Source organism: Poecilia mexicana, unplaced genomic scaffold, assembly GCF_051168715.1.
Source record: "Poecilia mexicana isolate PSO_F unplaced genomic scaffold, ASM5116871v1 scaffold_19, whole genome shotgun sequence".
Classification (NCBI taxonomy): domain Eukaryota; kingdom Metazoa; phylum Chordata; class Actinopteri; order Cyprinodontiformes; family Poeciliidae; genus Poecilia; species Poecilia mexicana.
In genome coordinates, this window is record NW_028263388.1 from 12,081,326 (window position 1) to 12,093,923 (window position 12,598).

The 12,598-nt window shown below is 39.3% G+C and overlaps 1 protein-coding gene across 1 annotated transcript; it reads left to right on the forward strand.

The window, feature by feature from the left end:
- Positions 1 to 823: 823 nt before the first annotated feature.
- Positions 824 to 11,449, forward strand: osbpl7 (oxysterol binding protein-like 7). The gene is made up of 22 exons (XM_088001100.1): positions 824 to 1,029; positions 1,192 to 1,335; positions 1,419 to 1,472; positions 2,344 to 2,457; positions 2,555 to 2,721; positions 2,825 to 2,946; positions 3,355 to 3,473; positions 3,570 to 3,659; positions 3,790 to 3,813; positions 4,865 to 5,015; positions 5,212 to 5,318; positions 5,413 to 5,569; positions 6,210 to 6,356; positions 6,442 to 6,578; positions 7,001 to 7,138; positions 7,454 to 7,517; positions 7,595 to 7,673; positions 9,237 to 9,381; positions 9,513 to 9,663; positions 9,845 to 9,971; positions 10,116 to 10,238; positions 10,567 to 11,449. Exons 1-22 carry the CDS (start codon positions 898 to 900, stop codon positions 10,673 to 10,675), a joined length of 2,601 nt encoding a protein of 866 aa, XP_087857226.1. The 5' UTR covers positions 824 to 897; the 3' UTR covers positions 10,676 to 11,449.
- The last annotated feature ends 1,149 nt before the right edge of the window (positions 11,450 to 12,598 follow it).

A 12,598-nucleotide genomic window follows, 5' to 3' on the forward strand; every position in this document is an offset into this window, starting at 1 on the left:
TACCTTGTGAAATGGTTTGTTGCCGTCTTTCGATGCAAAGGTTCATTTTTATTGTTGTGTCAGAGTTCTTTGGGCGGAGATCGAATTGCTCCAAGTAGCTAAAAGCATCTTCTGAAAATCTAATTAGACAAAGGTTAATCTTCCTCTTGCAGGCAGTCTCTACCATCGTGTCACATACAACACCAGATTAACAACCGGCCACCGCCATCCGCAACTGGCTTCGTACATTTAATTTGCTGCAAAATGTGATTTTTTTTTTAGGGAAAAATATTGTTTCTTTAGACACTGTTATCTGTAAAAAAAAGCTAATGCTTGAAATTCATGAGTGCCTTGGATAAATAGGCCTTCACCCTTACATTTTGTCACTTTACAATCCCAAAGCGCAATGTATTTTTTTATTTGGTTTTATGTGAGTGACTCACACAAAGGGGTGAGGGTAATACATGAGTTTCCCAATTCTTTACTGATGAAAATCTTAGGAATAAATATTTTTTAAGCCACATTTGGTTGCTGTTATGCTGCCGCTTCTGTGTTTTACTGTGTTTGCTCAGGTTGTTTTCCAACTCACACAGTTTTTCGAATGCATGACAAAAACTTCATATATTAATGTTATGACTTCTTAAGCAATTGGTTACATCATACTTTATTTAAGGATGTCAGAGTAATTCAAGCATGGGAACAGATTTCAGATTTTCCTTTCTAAACAATCTCCAAATTTCATGTTGGATTTTCTCCCTTTTTGTCATGCCTGCAACAAGACAATTTTTTTTTAAAGAAGTTAATCCTTTCTCTATTTCTACTTCACTTTTTCTGACCACAGGAGGCTTTCAGCAGATTGTGGAGGGTCTTTCTAAACACACAGAGGAGCGTGAGGTCAAGAGGAGCGTGAGGACGGACATGGACTTGAATGGACCTTCACTCAATCGCAGCCAATCGCTGGCGAGTGGTCTGGAGAAGACGTCACCGCCGTGGAACAAGCCGGCCCTCTCTCAGAGCAGCAGCACTCTGTCGTCTCGTCACTCCAGACAGGTCAGTCACAGGTCAGTTTCAGTCTTCGTGCAGAATACAAATAAAATAAATAAAACTGTTGGAACAATTGCAGAAATTGTGCGTTTATCCCAGGAGAATCGGATCCTTCCTGAACTAAAAACACACAATCTCAAGTGATTTTCCTGTTTTACGTGTCAACAGGTTATCAAAGACTGGGAAGTAATTGATGACCTTCAAGTAGAGATGCAAGCAGGAAGTGAGTGTCCTCAGGATATGAGTCCTCCAGGAATGTGTGAGGGGTATCTTCTCAAGAGGAGGAAGTGGCCTCTGAAAGGCTGGCACAAGGTGAGGGGCAAATAAATGTAATAATTATACAGTCTCACTATCCTCACTATTATGCTTTATCTGAGATTTTCCTTATTTTACAGAGATATTTTGTTCTGGAAGCAGGAATCTTACGGTACTCCAAAAACCAACAAGATGTAAGTGAACATTTAAGCCTTTAAATACTGACAATACAGTGTTTAGCCAAAAAATATTCACGAACCTTGAACTTGTTTACCTTTTGCCACATCATATCAACCAGACCGCAACATATTTTATCGGGATTTTGTGCGATAGTCCAACGCAAAGTTGTGCATGATTTCGAAGTGGAAGGAAAATGATCCACGGTTTTCAACAAATACAAGAATCCAGAACCCTCTAATCTGACCCTCTCGAATTACAAATTAGTGTTTAATTTAATCTGTCGACATGACAACTAGTCACATGCTCTTTTCAAATCTGGTGGGATTTTTTTTGTATCATACAAATGGCCATAAGAAACCTCTTTGTTAAAGAAAGAAATAAGAAGTCATGTTTGCAGTGTGCAGGAGACGCAACCACCACGTGGAAGAAGGTGCTCTGACCGCAAGGTTACTTTGGTTTTGATCGCCAAAGGTTAAATATATTATGGAGGCACCAAACTTGATTTCCTTGCACATGTTTTGAAATGTTGGTATCAAGCTAAAGATAATCCTCATTAATATCTGACAGCAAAGACGGGAGACCAACACACTTTTATGTAAGTGGTTATAATGTTACGCCTGTCTGGTACACGTCTAACATAGTTATCTTTATTGGATTTTGCTTCAAAGCTAAAAACAAATATGAGAAGGAGAAAATTTAGTTTTTGTTGTGTTTTTTTTGTCACAATTATCTTCACATTTCTTCTCACATTCATTCACATGTTTCCTTTCTGACATCTGCCTTTGCACAGTTTAAAATTTATGCCAGTACTAACTTGAACACTAGAAAATAAGGAAGTTTTATGCTACAGGATTTGAAAACACTTAAATCTTTTTTCCCCATCAGGTCTCCAAGGGTCGAGTCCAGGGTTCACTAGATGTTAGTCATGCCGTTATGTCGATAAACAAAAAATCTAATCGGATCGACTTGGACGCTGGGGACATCCTCTATCACATCAAGGTAAGCATGGCCATTAAATTGTTGCTGCTTGGTTTTAAACAAAAACAGCAGAGTGCGGTCCAAGCTAAAAGACAAAAGACTTCTTTTTATGTTCAAGGCAAAAAGCCACGATCTCTTCTACATTTGGGTGACGAAGCTGCAAGCACACCGCCTGTACAAAAAGAACGAGACAACTCACGCTCACGGTGGCCTCCTGCAGACGCTGTCCAACGCGACTCAGACCGGACAAGCTCACAGAAATGGAGACGTGGTGACTATGAAATCGCTAGAATCAACCCGAACAGCGCCTTCTCTCCGGGAGGTTAAAAACGAGTCCTACGTTTGCTGCTTTTCACTTTCTTTTGTGTCCGTTTTTGTGGTACCAGAGTTTGGCAGGAGTTGAAAATTCAGCGGGAGGATCGGGGGTCCTACCGTCAGCCAACACTGCTGTGAACTCCAAGGTGTCGGCCTGGCTGCGGCACAGCCACAATCCAGACACATGTGTTCAAGGTATTTTACGCACAGTCAGCTAGAAAAGACCAAAGACCAGAGGTCATCAACCGTTACAAACCAAGGCTGCTTTCACCCTTTATGAATAAAACTTATTTAGCACTGCGCAACCTAAAGACTAACTAAAAAAAAACCATTTGTTTCAGATTTTTTTATTATTACTTACCACAATTGAAAATAAAACATCAAACTTTAACTATGAAGGAAAAAGATACTTTCTTGATTAGAAAGGGGATCAAGTGAATCCGTTCCATATCGGATTCACCTTAAATATGGGATTAAAAAAAATAAATAAATGGAGATTACAATACATACATAAATAAGTTACAGTAGAAGTCTTACTGAAGACATATTTATTGAAGTCGGAATCATAATTTAGAACTGACTGAACAGAACCATTTGTTTCAGAGTTAAATCGCTGTAATCTGGACCTGTCAGAGCTGAACCGTTTAATTCTGAGGCTTCAGGCCATGGAGGTGGGCCAGAATTTCACTAACGGAGACCTGCAACGCATCATCAGCACACAGGTATTCAAAGGCTGACCACTTGATCTATACAGCTGCTGTAATTAAGGTTTAATTAAGACATAGAGCACTATCCAATCTTTTTTTTTCTTTAAACAGAATCTGTCACTTGAGAAGCCAAAGAAGACAAAGGCAGGAAAGATTTGGGGTCACTCTCGCACACTATCCAGAGTGGAGGCCCTGGGAATGGTAAGAATGGTCTGTAAATTCACTCTCTCTTTCTCTTTATGCACCACTTTAACATGTATATATGTTTACAATTTTGGGTGTCTGGATTTTGATTGTATTTGTTTGAAACTTTCTTTTATTCATTTCAAAGCCTGTTCGGGGGATTTCCAAGTCGGTGAGTTGCCGACAGGCAGATTATCAATCTGCCTGATCTGTAAAGTAATAGCTGCAGAATTGAATGTAACTGGATCAAAATGCAACACAAATAATTTTTTTTAACTTAAATTTGAGGTAGATGTACAAATGCGATGCATTTCCATATCATACTCATTCATACAATGAAATCACTTCACTGTAATTTGGTGGATTTGGCTTAAAAACACAACAGACACCAAAATGTTTCATATTGTTCTTTAAAGAATGCTGACCTGCAAAAGACAACCAATAATAGCTGCTCATGTAAATCCTATTTGATTTTGAATAAATAACTAATTCAACAATTTGATATAAAACAAAACTGTAAAATGAATACACCGATCCAATTAGGCTCAACTAATTGTCACAAAAGTGTCACAATCACCAGAGTTAGTGGGAGAAATGTTTTGTTTACATGCCTTGCTCTGCTTCTAGTTGCACCTTCTAGTCAATGTTTTGCAATAAAAGTATAATTTTAGCTCAAATGTATTGATGCTTTATTGCTGTAAGATCTATCTGGAGGTTACGCTTCAAGTAATATTTATACCAAATACTCAGCTAGCTTGGTTTAGCATAGCTTGTCTTGAGGGGATAAACACAAATGCACACCACACTTTCTAGATTTTTGTCTTGATTTTGGAAACCATGCATCATTTTCCGTCTGTTCTGTTTTGTATTGGTCTTTCACATAAAGTCCCGGTAAAATTAATGTTTTTTTGGATTAAAAACTAGGAAAACCTTAAAATGTTCTTGATTGTGAACATTAGAAGCTTTCATGAGTCAGAAACCTTCATGCAAATATCGTTTGGCTTCAGATGCGCAATACAAGTGGACAAATACTATGTGAGCCCAGTTTGACACAGAGCCCAGATTCTTTCCAGCTGTCTGTCAGGGTGCATGTGGGTTCAAGCACACACTTTCTGTGCAGGATAACGGATCGAAGCACCAGGCACAAACTGACAGACAACAGGCGAACTGTTAAATTAACCAGTATTTCTACCATAACGTGTCCTCTCCTGTCCACCTCACAGCTGTCCTCCAGTCACCTGAGCAGCTCGTCCCACCTCGGCGTGTCAGTGCCCTCTATCCCCGATTATGTCTACTCCCAGGTGGCCCCTCCCACTATCTTATCACCCGAGGGCAAGAAAATTCAGCAGGACATCTGCGCCATGTCAACTCAAGGTCAGACAAACAGATGCAAACAGCACCACGAATGTTAATCTTCAGCTTTCACCGAGATTAACAAATTGAAGACATGGAAGGACTTATTTAAGGCTCAACATGTTCAATGGTGGCCAGAGAAAGTCCATGGAAAATACTCTAGTATTATCCACTGAAATGTTATGTGTTTCTAAATTATTCTTGTCTGCATCTTCAGTGCTTTCTTCCCTGAAGTCGGTGCATGAAACTCTGTCCCTGGAGAGGCAAAAACTGCAAGAAGCCTGGGAAGCCAACAACCTCCACCAGTCTAACACGTTAGCTGTGGTACGATAAACACCTTCTGCCGTGTTTTCCTGCCTTACTTGTTTCGAGGACCGGTTTTAGAGCTCCTTCTTGCTTCTCCGTCTATCGTCATCAGCCTGCGCCGTCTCACGGGCCTCCTTCAGTAACGGATTCGGCGGCAGAGTATTTCGATGCCAACGACGACGTCCTCTGTGGCAGCTCTTCTGAGGTGTCTGATGAGTCCGGGCTCAGCGACGGAAGCACCAGTAATTCAGAACCAGAGGAGGGACACGGTGAGTACGGCTGAACATTTTGAACTAACGTTACCTCTGCCGTTACCCTCGTCCCCAAGGGCCTGATAGTGGGACAACCCTTAAAGAATCATTTGATCATCATCAACCAATAACATGGTTTTAAAAGTACATTGGCAAGCTACAAATTGATGAGCTCAACTAATTACCCAGCTAATATAAGTGTGCTATGGTCCCAATTCTTAGAAAGGTATATTGTTTACAATAAGCATTTAAGAACTACTGCATGTAGCAGATGCCTCTTTTTGCTAATGTCAGTGTATTCAAAATAATTAACAAACAGAGCGTAATAAAAAATAACCTTTATTGTACTTCAGTGGGGAAATGAAAGTGAAAAATAAAACCAGAAAACAAGAGCAAATGGCATCGTAAAACTAGTTATTTTCATTACTCAAGGTTATCCTACTATGAAATCATCATATGAGCCACTACTTTGTTAAGAACATAACCAGAGATCTGAACGCTTTCCATCACAGTAAAACAAAAATATATTCACGTTTCATTGTGTTTTTCTAGCACAGATCCTACCCCTCTGTTTCAGAGCCTCAAAAAAAAAATAAAAATAAAACGAAAAAACTAAATGTGAGATCAACATTAATTAATATTTTCTCACACCGCGCAGCGTCGACGACCAGGAAGTACCGAGCGAGTATTTCCAGGACTCCAAACAATGTTGTTCCCAAGAGCACCGGCCGCCGAACGACTCTGCCGGCTCCCTGCCCTGACAACAGCCACGTCGGCCTCATGGCTATTCTCTACAATAACATAGGCAAGTAGCGCTTACTAGTGCAAAGAGGAAAAAAACTACAACTGACGTGATGTTTTTTTGAGGCATCTGTCCCTTTTTTCCTCAGGTAAAGACTTGGCTCGGGTCTCCATGCCAGCAGCTCTCAATGAGCCAGTTAACCTGCTGCAGAGGCTGTGTGAAGAGCTGGAGTACAGCGAGCTGCTGGACACGGCCAGCAACACACCAGACCCATACCAGAGGATGGTAAGGCCGTACGCAGGATGATTGTGTGCAAAAAATAAAAAATAAACATGTGTAAGTGTTAATATTAGCTGACAAAATCATCTTGTCCATCTTTCTCAAGATCATGAGTTGAATGTGTCAATGTTACAAAGAAGAAATTATAACAAAATGAATAGTTCTGTGTTTCATAGTTCAATATGACTTGTCATGGCATTAAGGGATAGCTTGTATTAGCAATGCGTTGGTCTATTTTAGATGATTTTATCTTGCACCAGTTGTAAAACAAAATGACCATCTAACCTTGACTTTATTTAAAAGAAAGAAAGGAAAGAAGTCTCTTTCCTTTTCAGTTAGTTGAAATAAATGTACTGGTAGTCATTTTCAAATTTATCTTTGAAAAAAAATTAAAGGAGCCTAATTCCTTTTTGTTTTCACAAATCCAGGTTTACGTCGCTGCCTTTGCTATTTCTGGTTATTCCACTGCAACGTTCAGGAACCGCTACAAGCCCTTTAATCCAGTTTTGGGAGAAACCTTCGAGTGCGTCAGAGATGATCGAGGTTTCCGCTTCGTCAGTGAGCAGGTAGCTGCGTCTTCTTTTCCACATAAGGATTTAAAAGGGATATTTGAACTCTGCAGCAGATTTAATACAATTATGATTGGACATTAAAATGTCTAACCCATGGTTTTATTTGTCTGCTTTGTCTAACCAAGTCCTATTGGTTCACTTAAAATGATTTATTGCCTTAAAAACTTGCAGCAGATTAATATGAATTCTTCAGCCGGCTGCAGTTTAATTTCACCCCTTAAAAAAAAGCTAACAAGTGAGATTTGTGTATATGTTGTATTTGTCAAAGTTTTTTTTTTTTTTTTTAATCACTTCTTCCTGTTGTACCAGGTATGCCACCACCCACCCATCTCAGCCTGCCATGCTGAGTCAGAAAACTTCACGTTTTGGCAAGGTAACCGTTCTGTTAACATCTGTTTATAAAACGTTGTTCCTTCACATGTGTATAAATGCGTTGCCTTGTGTCAACAGATCAAAGGTGGAAGAATAAATTCTGGGGAAAGTCACTGGAGATTCTGCCAACAGGAATGGTCAATGTAACTTTGCCAAGGTAAACCATCATGCTTTATGTTATAAATTCACTGCTGCTTTGGCAGATATAACATTTGATTTTTAATTTTTTTTTTTAGGAAGCTTAAAGCATTTCTTAATTTAGCTAGCAGAAAATAGAAAACCTTCCTATGGTAGTTAGTATTTTATCCCACACAAAATTAGCTGTTCTTTCAGTTTCCTATTTTGGTTAATATAAAATGATTTGTTTTTATTGCCAATGCTCATTGGTTTAAAGTAGAATTGAATAAATATACTTTCTAGGCTGCAAAATAAGCCGGGCGTGTAGTTTATTTTTACAGTGACTGAAAATAATCCGTGTGGAAACTGTGCAGGTAGAGAAGCGCGGAGTAAGTGGGAATTAGCGTGCTGAAGGTGTTAGGTGACGAATTGTTCTTGGAAGAGGTGAGTGTTAAAGAGATTTTAGGAGGTAGAGTAGGATCTTATTGCTCCAAATTCACTCCTGTAAATCAGTGGTTTCCAAGGCAAAGATCACGACTGCCACCATGAAACGCCAACAAATTATTTTGCAGAAAATGCCTGGTAATACAACTATTGGCAGCGGACGTGGACAACAGTAACAAATGAAACTTTTAGGGTCAGACATGTTGCCAGAGATATGTTTTTGATTTGGAACGGAAAATATTTGCCAATGGATGCTCTAGAAGAAGCAGAAAACGGGTTTACATAGTTGTCAAACCTGGTATAAAGAAATACAGGAAATATCAAAACATTTGCATTATAAAATGCAAATGTTTATCATAGTCTTTTATGGTCTTTTTACTTGTTTTATTGAAATCAACAGAAAACATTCAAAACTGTGTAATACTATTGCGTATCTGACTGTGACTTGGTGGTTTAATGAAGATGTGCTGCTTTAAGTAAATATCACTCGAGCGTCACCTTGATCTTCTGCTAAGACAGGCTGTCGCTGTTTTTTGGACATTAAAAAGTTTGAAACTTTTTAAACATGACACTCTATATAAACTTCACATAAGTGCAACTTAAATTGTAACCAATGAAAGTACTACTCAGATGTTGTAGCAATTACCCATTAATATCATTGGTTACTCTCAGGCTTCTCTGTGCATATGCTATGAAAATTAACTCATGTCTTCAAGCTGAATGCTTGAAATGGCTGACTTGGTGGGGGACCTGGCCTTATATTATTCTTATGTCAATTGTTTCAACTTTGAGGCACCGATAGCCTGTGCATAGGTCACTGAACTTCATTCTCCTGCTCAATAAGTATGGAGAAAAAATGGTGACATCACAGCAATAGCAACATCCTCCATTTGGACACAGCAGAACACTAAATGTTACACTCTTTACCCCAATACAGCTGCACTAACTGAAGCACATAGACAGGACTCGACGTTTCAGATTAATTTAATTGTTGTTAAATTAAGACATCTATTAAAAATACAAGTTTTTGGGCATGTGGCAAGATAAGCATCCGTGGGACAGATCAAATGTTTTTTTTTTTTTTTAAAAATGACACAAATGAAAATTTGCATTTATTGGATATTTGCTTTAACTCGACTGTATTTTGAATGTTTTCTAGGTATGGTGATCACTATGAGTGGAACAAAGTGGTAACCTGCATCCACAACGTGCTCAGCCAGCAGAGGTATCTGGAGCATTACGGAGAGGTGACCATTCAGAACCTGACTAACAACACCTGCACCTGCAAGATCACCTTTGTCAAGGTTAACGAAGCAGCTTCTCAGAAACTCTGAATATTTTTCTTTTAATGCTTTCTTTGAAAAAAAAACAAACAAAAAAAACAAACAAACAAAAAAACCCAACCAAAAACGATTTTGCTCGTGCTCTCATTTAGTCTCGTTACTGGGGTTCGGACTCAAACAAGAACGAAGTTCAAGGGACAGTTATCGACCAAAGCGGCAACGTCATTCACCGCTTTGGAGGTCTTTGGCACGAAGGCATCTTCTGCGATACTCTGCCGACTCCAAAGTGCATCTGGAAGCCGAGTGAGTCTCCTTATTTCAGCGAAAAATAAAACACACTGCACTGAGGCGCTTGCATCACACGACGATGTTGTTGTTAATAGCTGCACAAAGATTCTGCTTTTGAGGTGAAAGGTTTAAACAGCATAAATCCAAGTGTCACGTTTGCGCTGCGGCCCATCTGAGCAGCTTCTGTCTTGTACAGATCCTCAGCCAAAGGATTACCTGCTGTATTACGGCTTCTCTTCGTTTGCCATGGAGCTGAATGAACTCACGCCAAACCTGAAGCCTCTCCTCCCTCCCACCGACACTCGCCTGCGCCCAGACCAAAGGTCGGAGATCCCTTCCGATTTCAAACACCATTTAAAACCAGCGTTCAAAATTACAGATGTGTAGGCTGTGAAAAAACGATGGCACAAAATGATAAAATGTGCAGCTTACTTTTGGAGTCGTTCCTCTTTCTTGGTGTTCTGCAGAATGCTGGAGGAAGGAAAAGTCGCCGAGGCCGACAGGAAGAAAGACGACGTTGAAGAAATTCAAAGAGAGCGGAGAAAGCAGCTGGCCAAGAGGGGCGAGGAGCATATTCCTCGGTTTTTCAAGTAAGTGCAGACTAAATCTGGACAGATTTGTTTGTTGGTCAAACTGTGTAAAAATGTCCTTTAATTTACAAAGTGGACTCATGGGTCATAATTTTTCCTAAACAAACATTCAATAAATTATCAATTCAAACTTATTGTTGTATGCACAGAAGAAGATTTTTGTTCTAAAATGCCAAACAGGTATTAGATTGTACATATCTTTCAGAGGCTGCAAAGTATATAATCCATATTGCGTGAAAAACGAAATATGTTTTTCACAGTTGTCACCATGATCGCCAGTATATTCCAGGTTTTCAAATCACTAATCTCCTCCCGTTCTTTGCCTCAGGAAAGCCAAAGATTCCTGTGGACGGGACGTGTGGCTGACCAATGGCACTTACTGGAAGCTCAGGGACGATCCGGGTTTTTCTAATCTTGCAAATACAGTCCTGTGGTAATGGAAAGAGACCACAGCGACATGCACACAGCGTAACTTTAGTGAGAAAGCCGCCACTCCTTGGTGGTTTTGAACAGCATAAATGACCCGCTCTGACAGAGTGGAGACGTTGCTGCTTCTGGTCTCGCTCACGGCGAACCTTCGTCGACACATTTAGACACAACTTGTGGGGAAACAGAAAGAACTTCCTCTTTTATGAGCTTATTGTATCATGATTTATAGAATATTTCAACTTGATTTTAGGAACTTAAAAGTTTTCTTTAAGATTAGAGTCTGTTTTTGAATCTTGGGTAAAATGTCATTGGAATCTCGTCCTCTTAAATAGCTTTAACTGCACTTTCTAATAATGTTATAATTCTGCCACCATGCATGGAGCAGCATCTCTGTCCTCCGTGGGCTTTCTAGCTGTTTTTGCTGCCTCCAGAGGCCAAATAAGGTACAGCAGGTTTACGGCGTATTTTGTTCAGGAAACCAGCAAGTGAGAGATGAATGATGGACGCTGCACATGTTTTAATTTAGACCGATTTTTGTTAAATCGGTCTGCAACTGAATGTTGTTCCTCAGGCGTAGCTCACTTTGGATGAAGCGCTTTGCTAAATGGCAAAATGATGCAATATTTACCCTTTGAGATGATCTCTTCCTTGTACAAGTTATTTATTTACTGTATACTGGTTAAAAATATGTTTACTATTAAAGATGATAATACGTACCCAACTACTTTTGATTATTATTCTTGGTACAATGGAAAAAACATTGAGTAAAGTTTATAATTATTTATTTTTCTATGGTTATAACGTGATCAATAGTGATTAATTTTGTGCTCAGGATGCTGGTATTCACACCTACCATGAGTTATAGTGACTCTAATGGGTAGTTGTTTGGAGAAAATTAAAATCATCTCACTGTAAATAGCATTCAGTCAGAGGAAGTGTGTGCATAGCTTTGCTTATGAGGCTGAAATCCAAAATATATAACGTCACAAAATGAACACCATATCCTCTAATCAATTTATTTTTTATTGAAGTGTATAGAATAAAATAAATTTTACATTAAAACTGGAAAATAATGTTTTTTTTTTTTTTTTTGCATGAATGACATAGTAAAGCCCCTCATTCGGTGTAACCCAACTAATTATTGTATTATTAAATAATAGTGGTCATAACAAGTAAAAAAAAGTGTCCTGTTTGTCAGTAGCAAGCAAGATGCATCACTTAACATGCGTGAAATCAGTAGAAAACATTGGATTGTTTTCATCAGTGTAACCCTCCACACACATTCCGTCTTTCTGCCTTCACAAGGAGGATTTTGCACCGTTTCCTTCCTTTTTCATTCATTTCTAAAGCCTAACCTGAACTCAATTCAAACTTTAAACCTGAGCTTTGAGCCCCATAGCAGTTCTCATAGTATGCATTGGAAAAATGGGCCTTACCAGGGGAGAAATGCTAAATCACACACACGCAGACACACACACACACCCACACACACACACACACACACGCACACACACACACACACACACACACACACACACACACACACACACACACACACACACACACACACACACACACACATCCATGTGTCCGTTATCATAATCACCCTCGAACTGGAAGCTGTGTCTCAGACTCAAGGTCTCACACATAAGGTTTCCTACTGATTCAATGACAAGATCACATTCAGCTCTACACATTTATCAGTTTTCAAAGTTATGACTGATCGTTAGGTAACTGGACTGCGCTGTAGATTTAAAAATAAGATAATAAGTCTGAGAGATATTTGGTATGTATTGATTGACATCCAAGCAAACAGATCTGATGATAGTTAACATATCTTTGTAGTTCCAAGACATCGTTTGGAAGACGAGGGACTGACTAGACCAAATCACTGTGGAAGAAATAAATCAGCAAGTAAAAAGCAGCCAGAG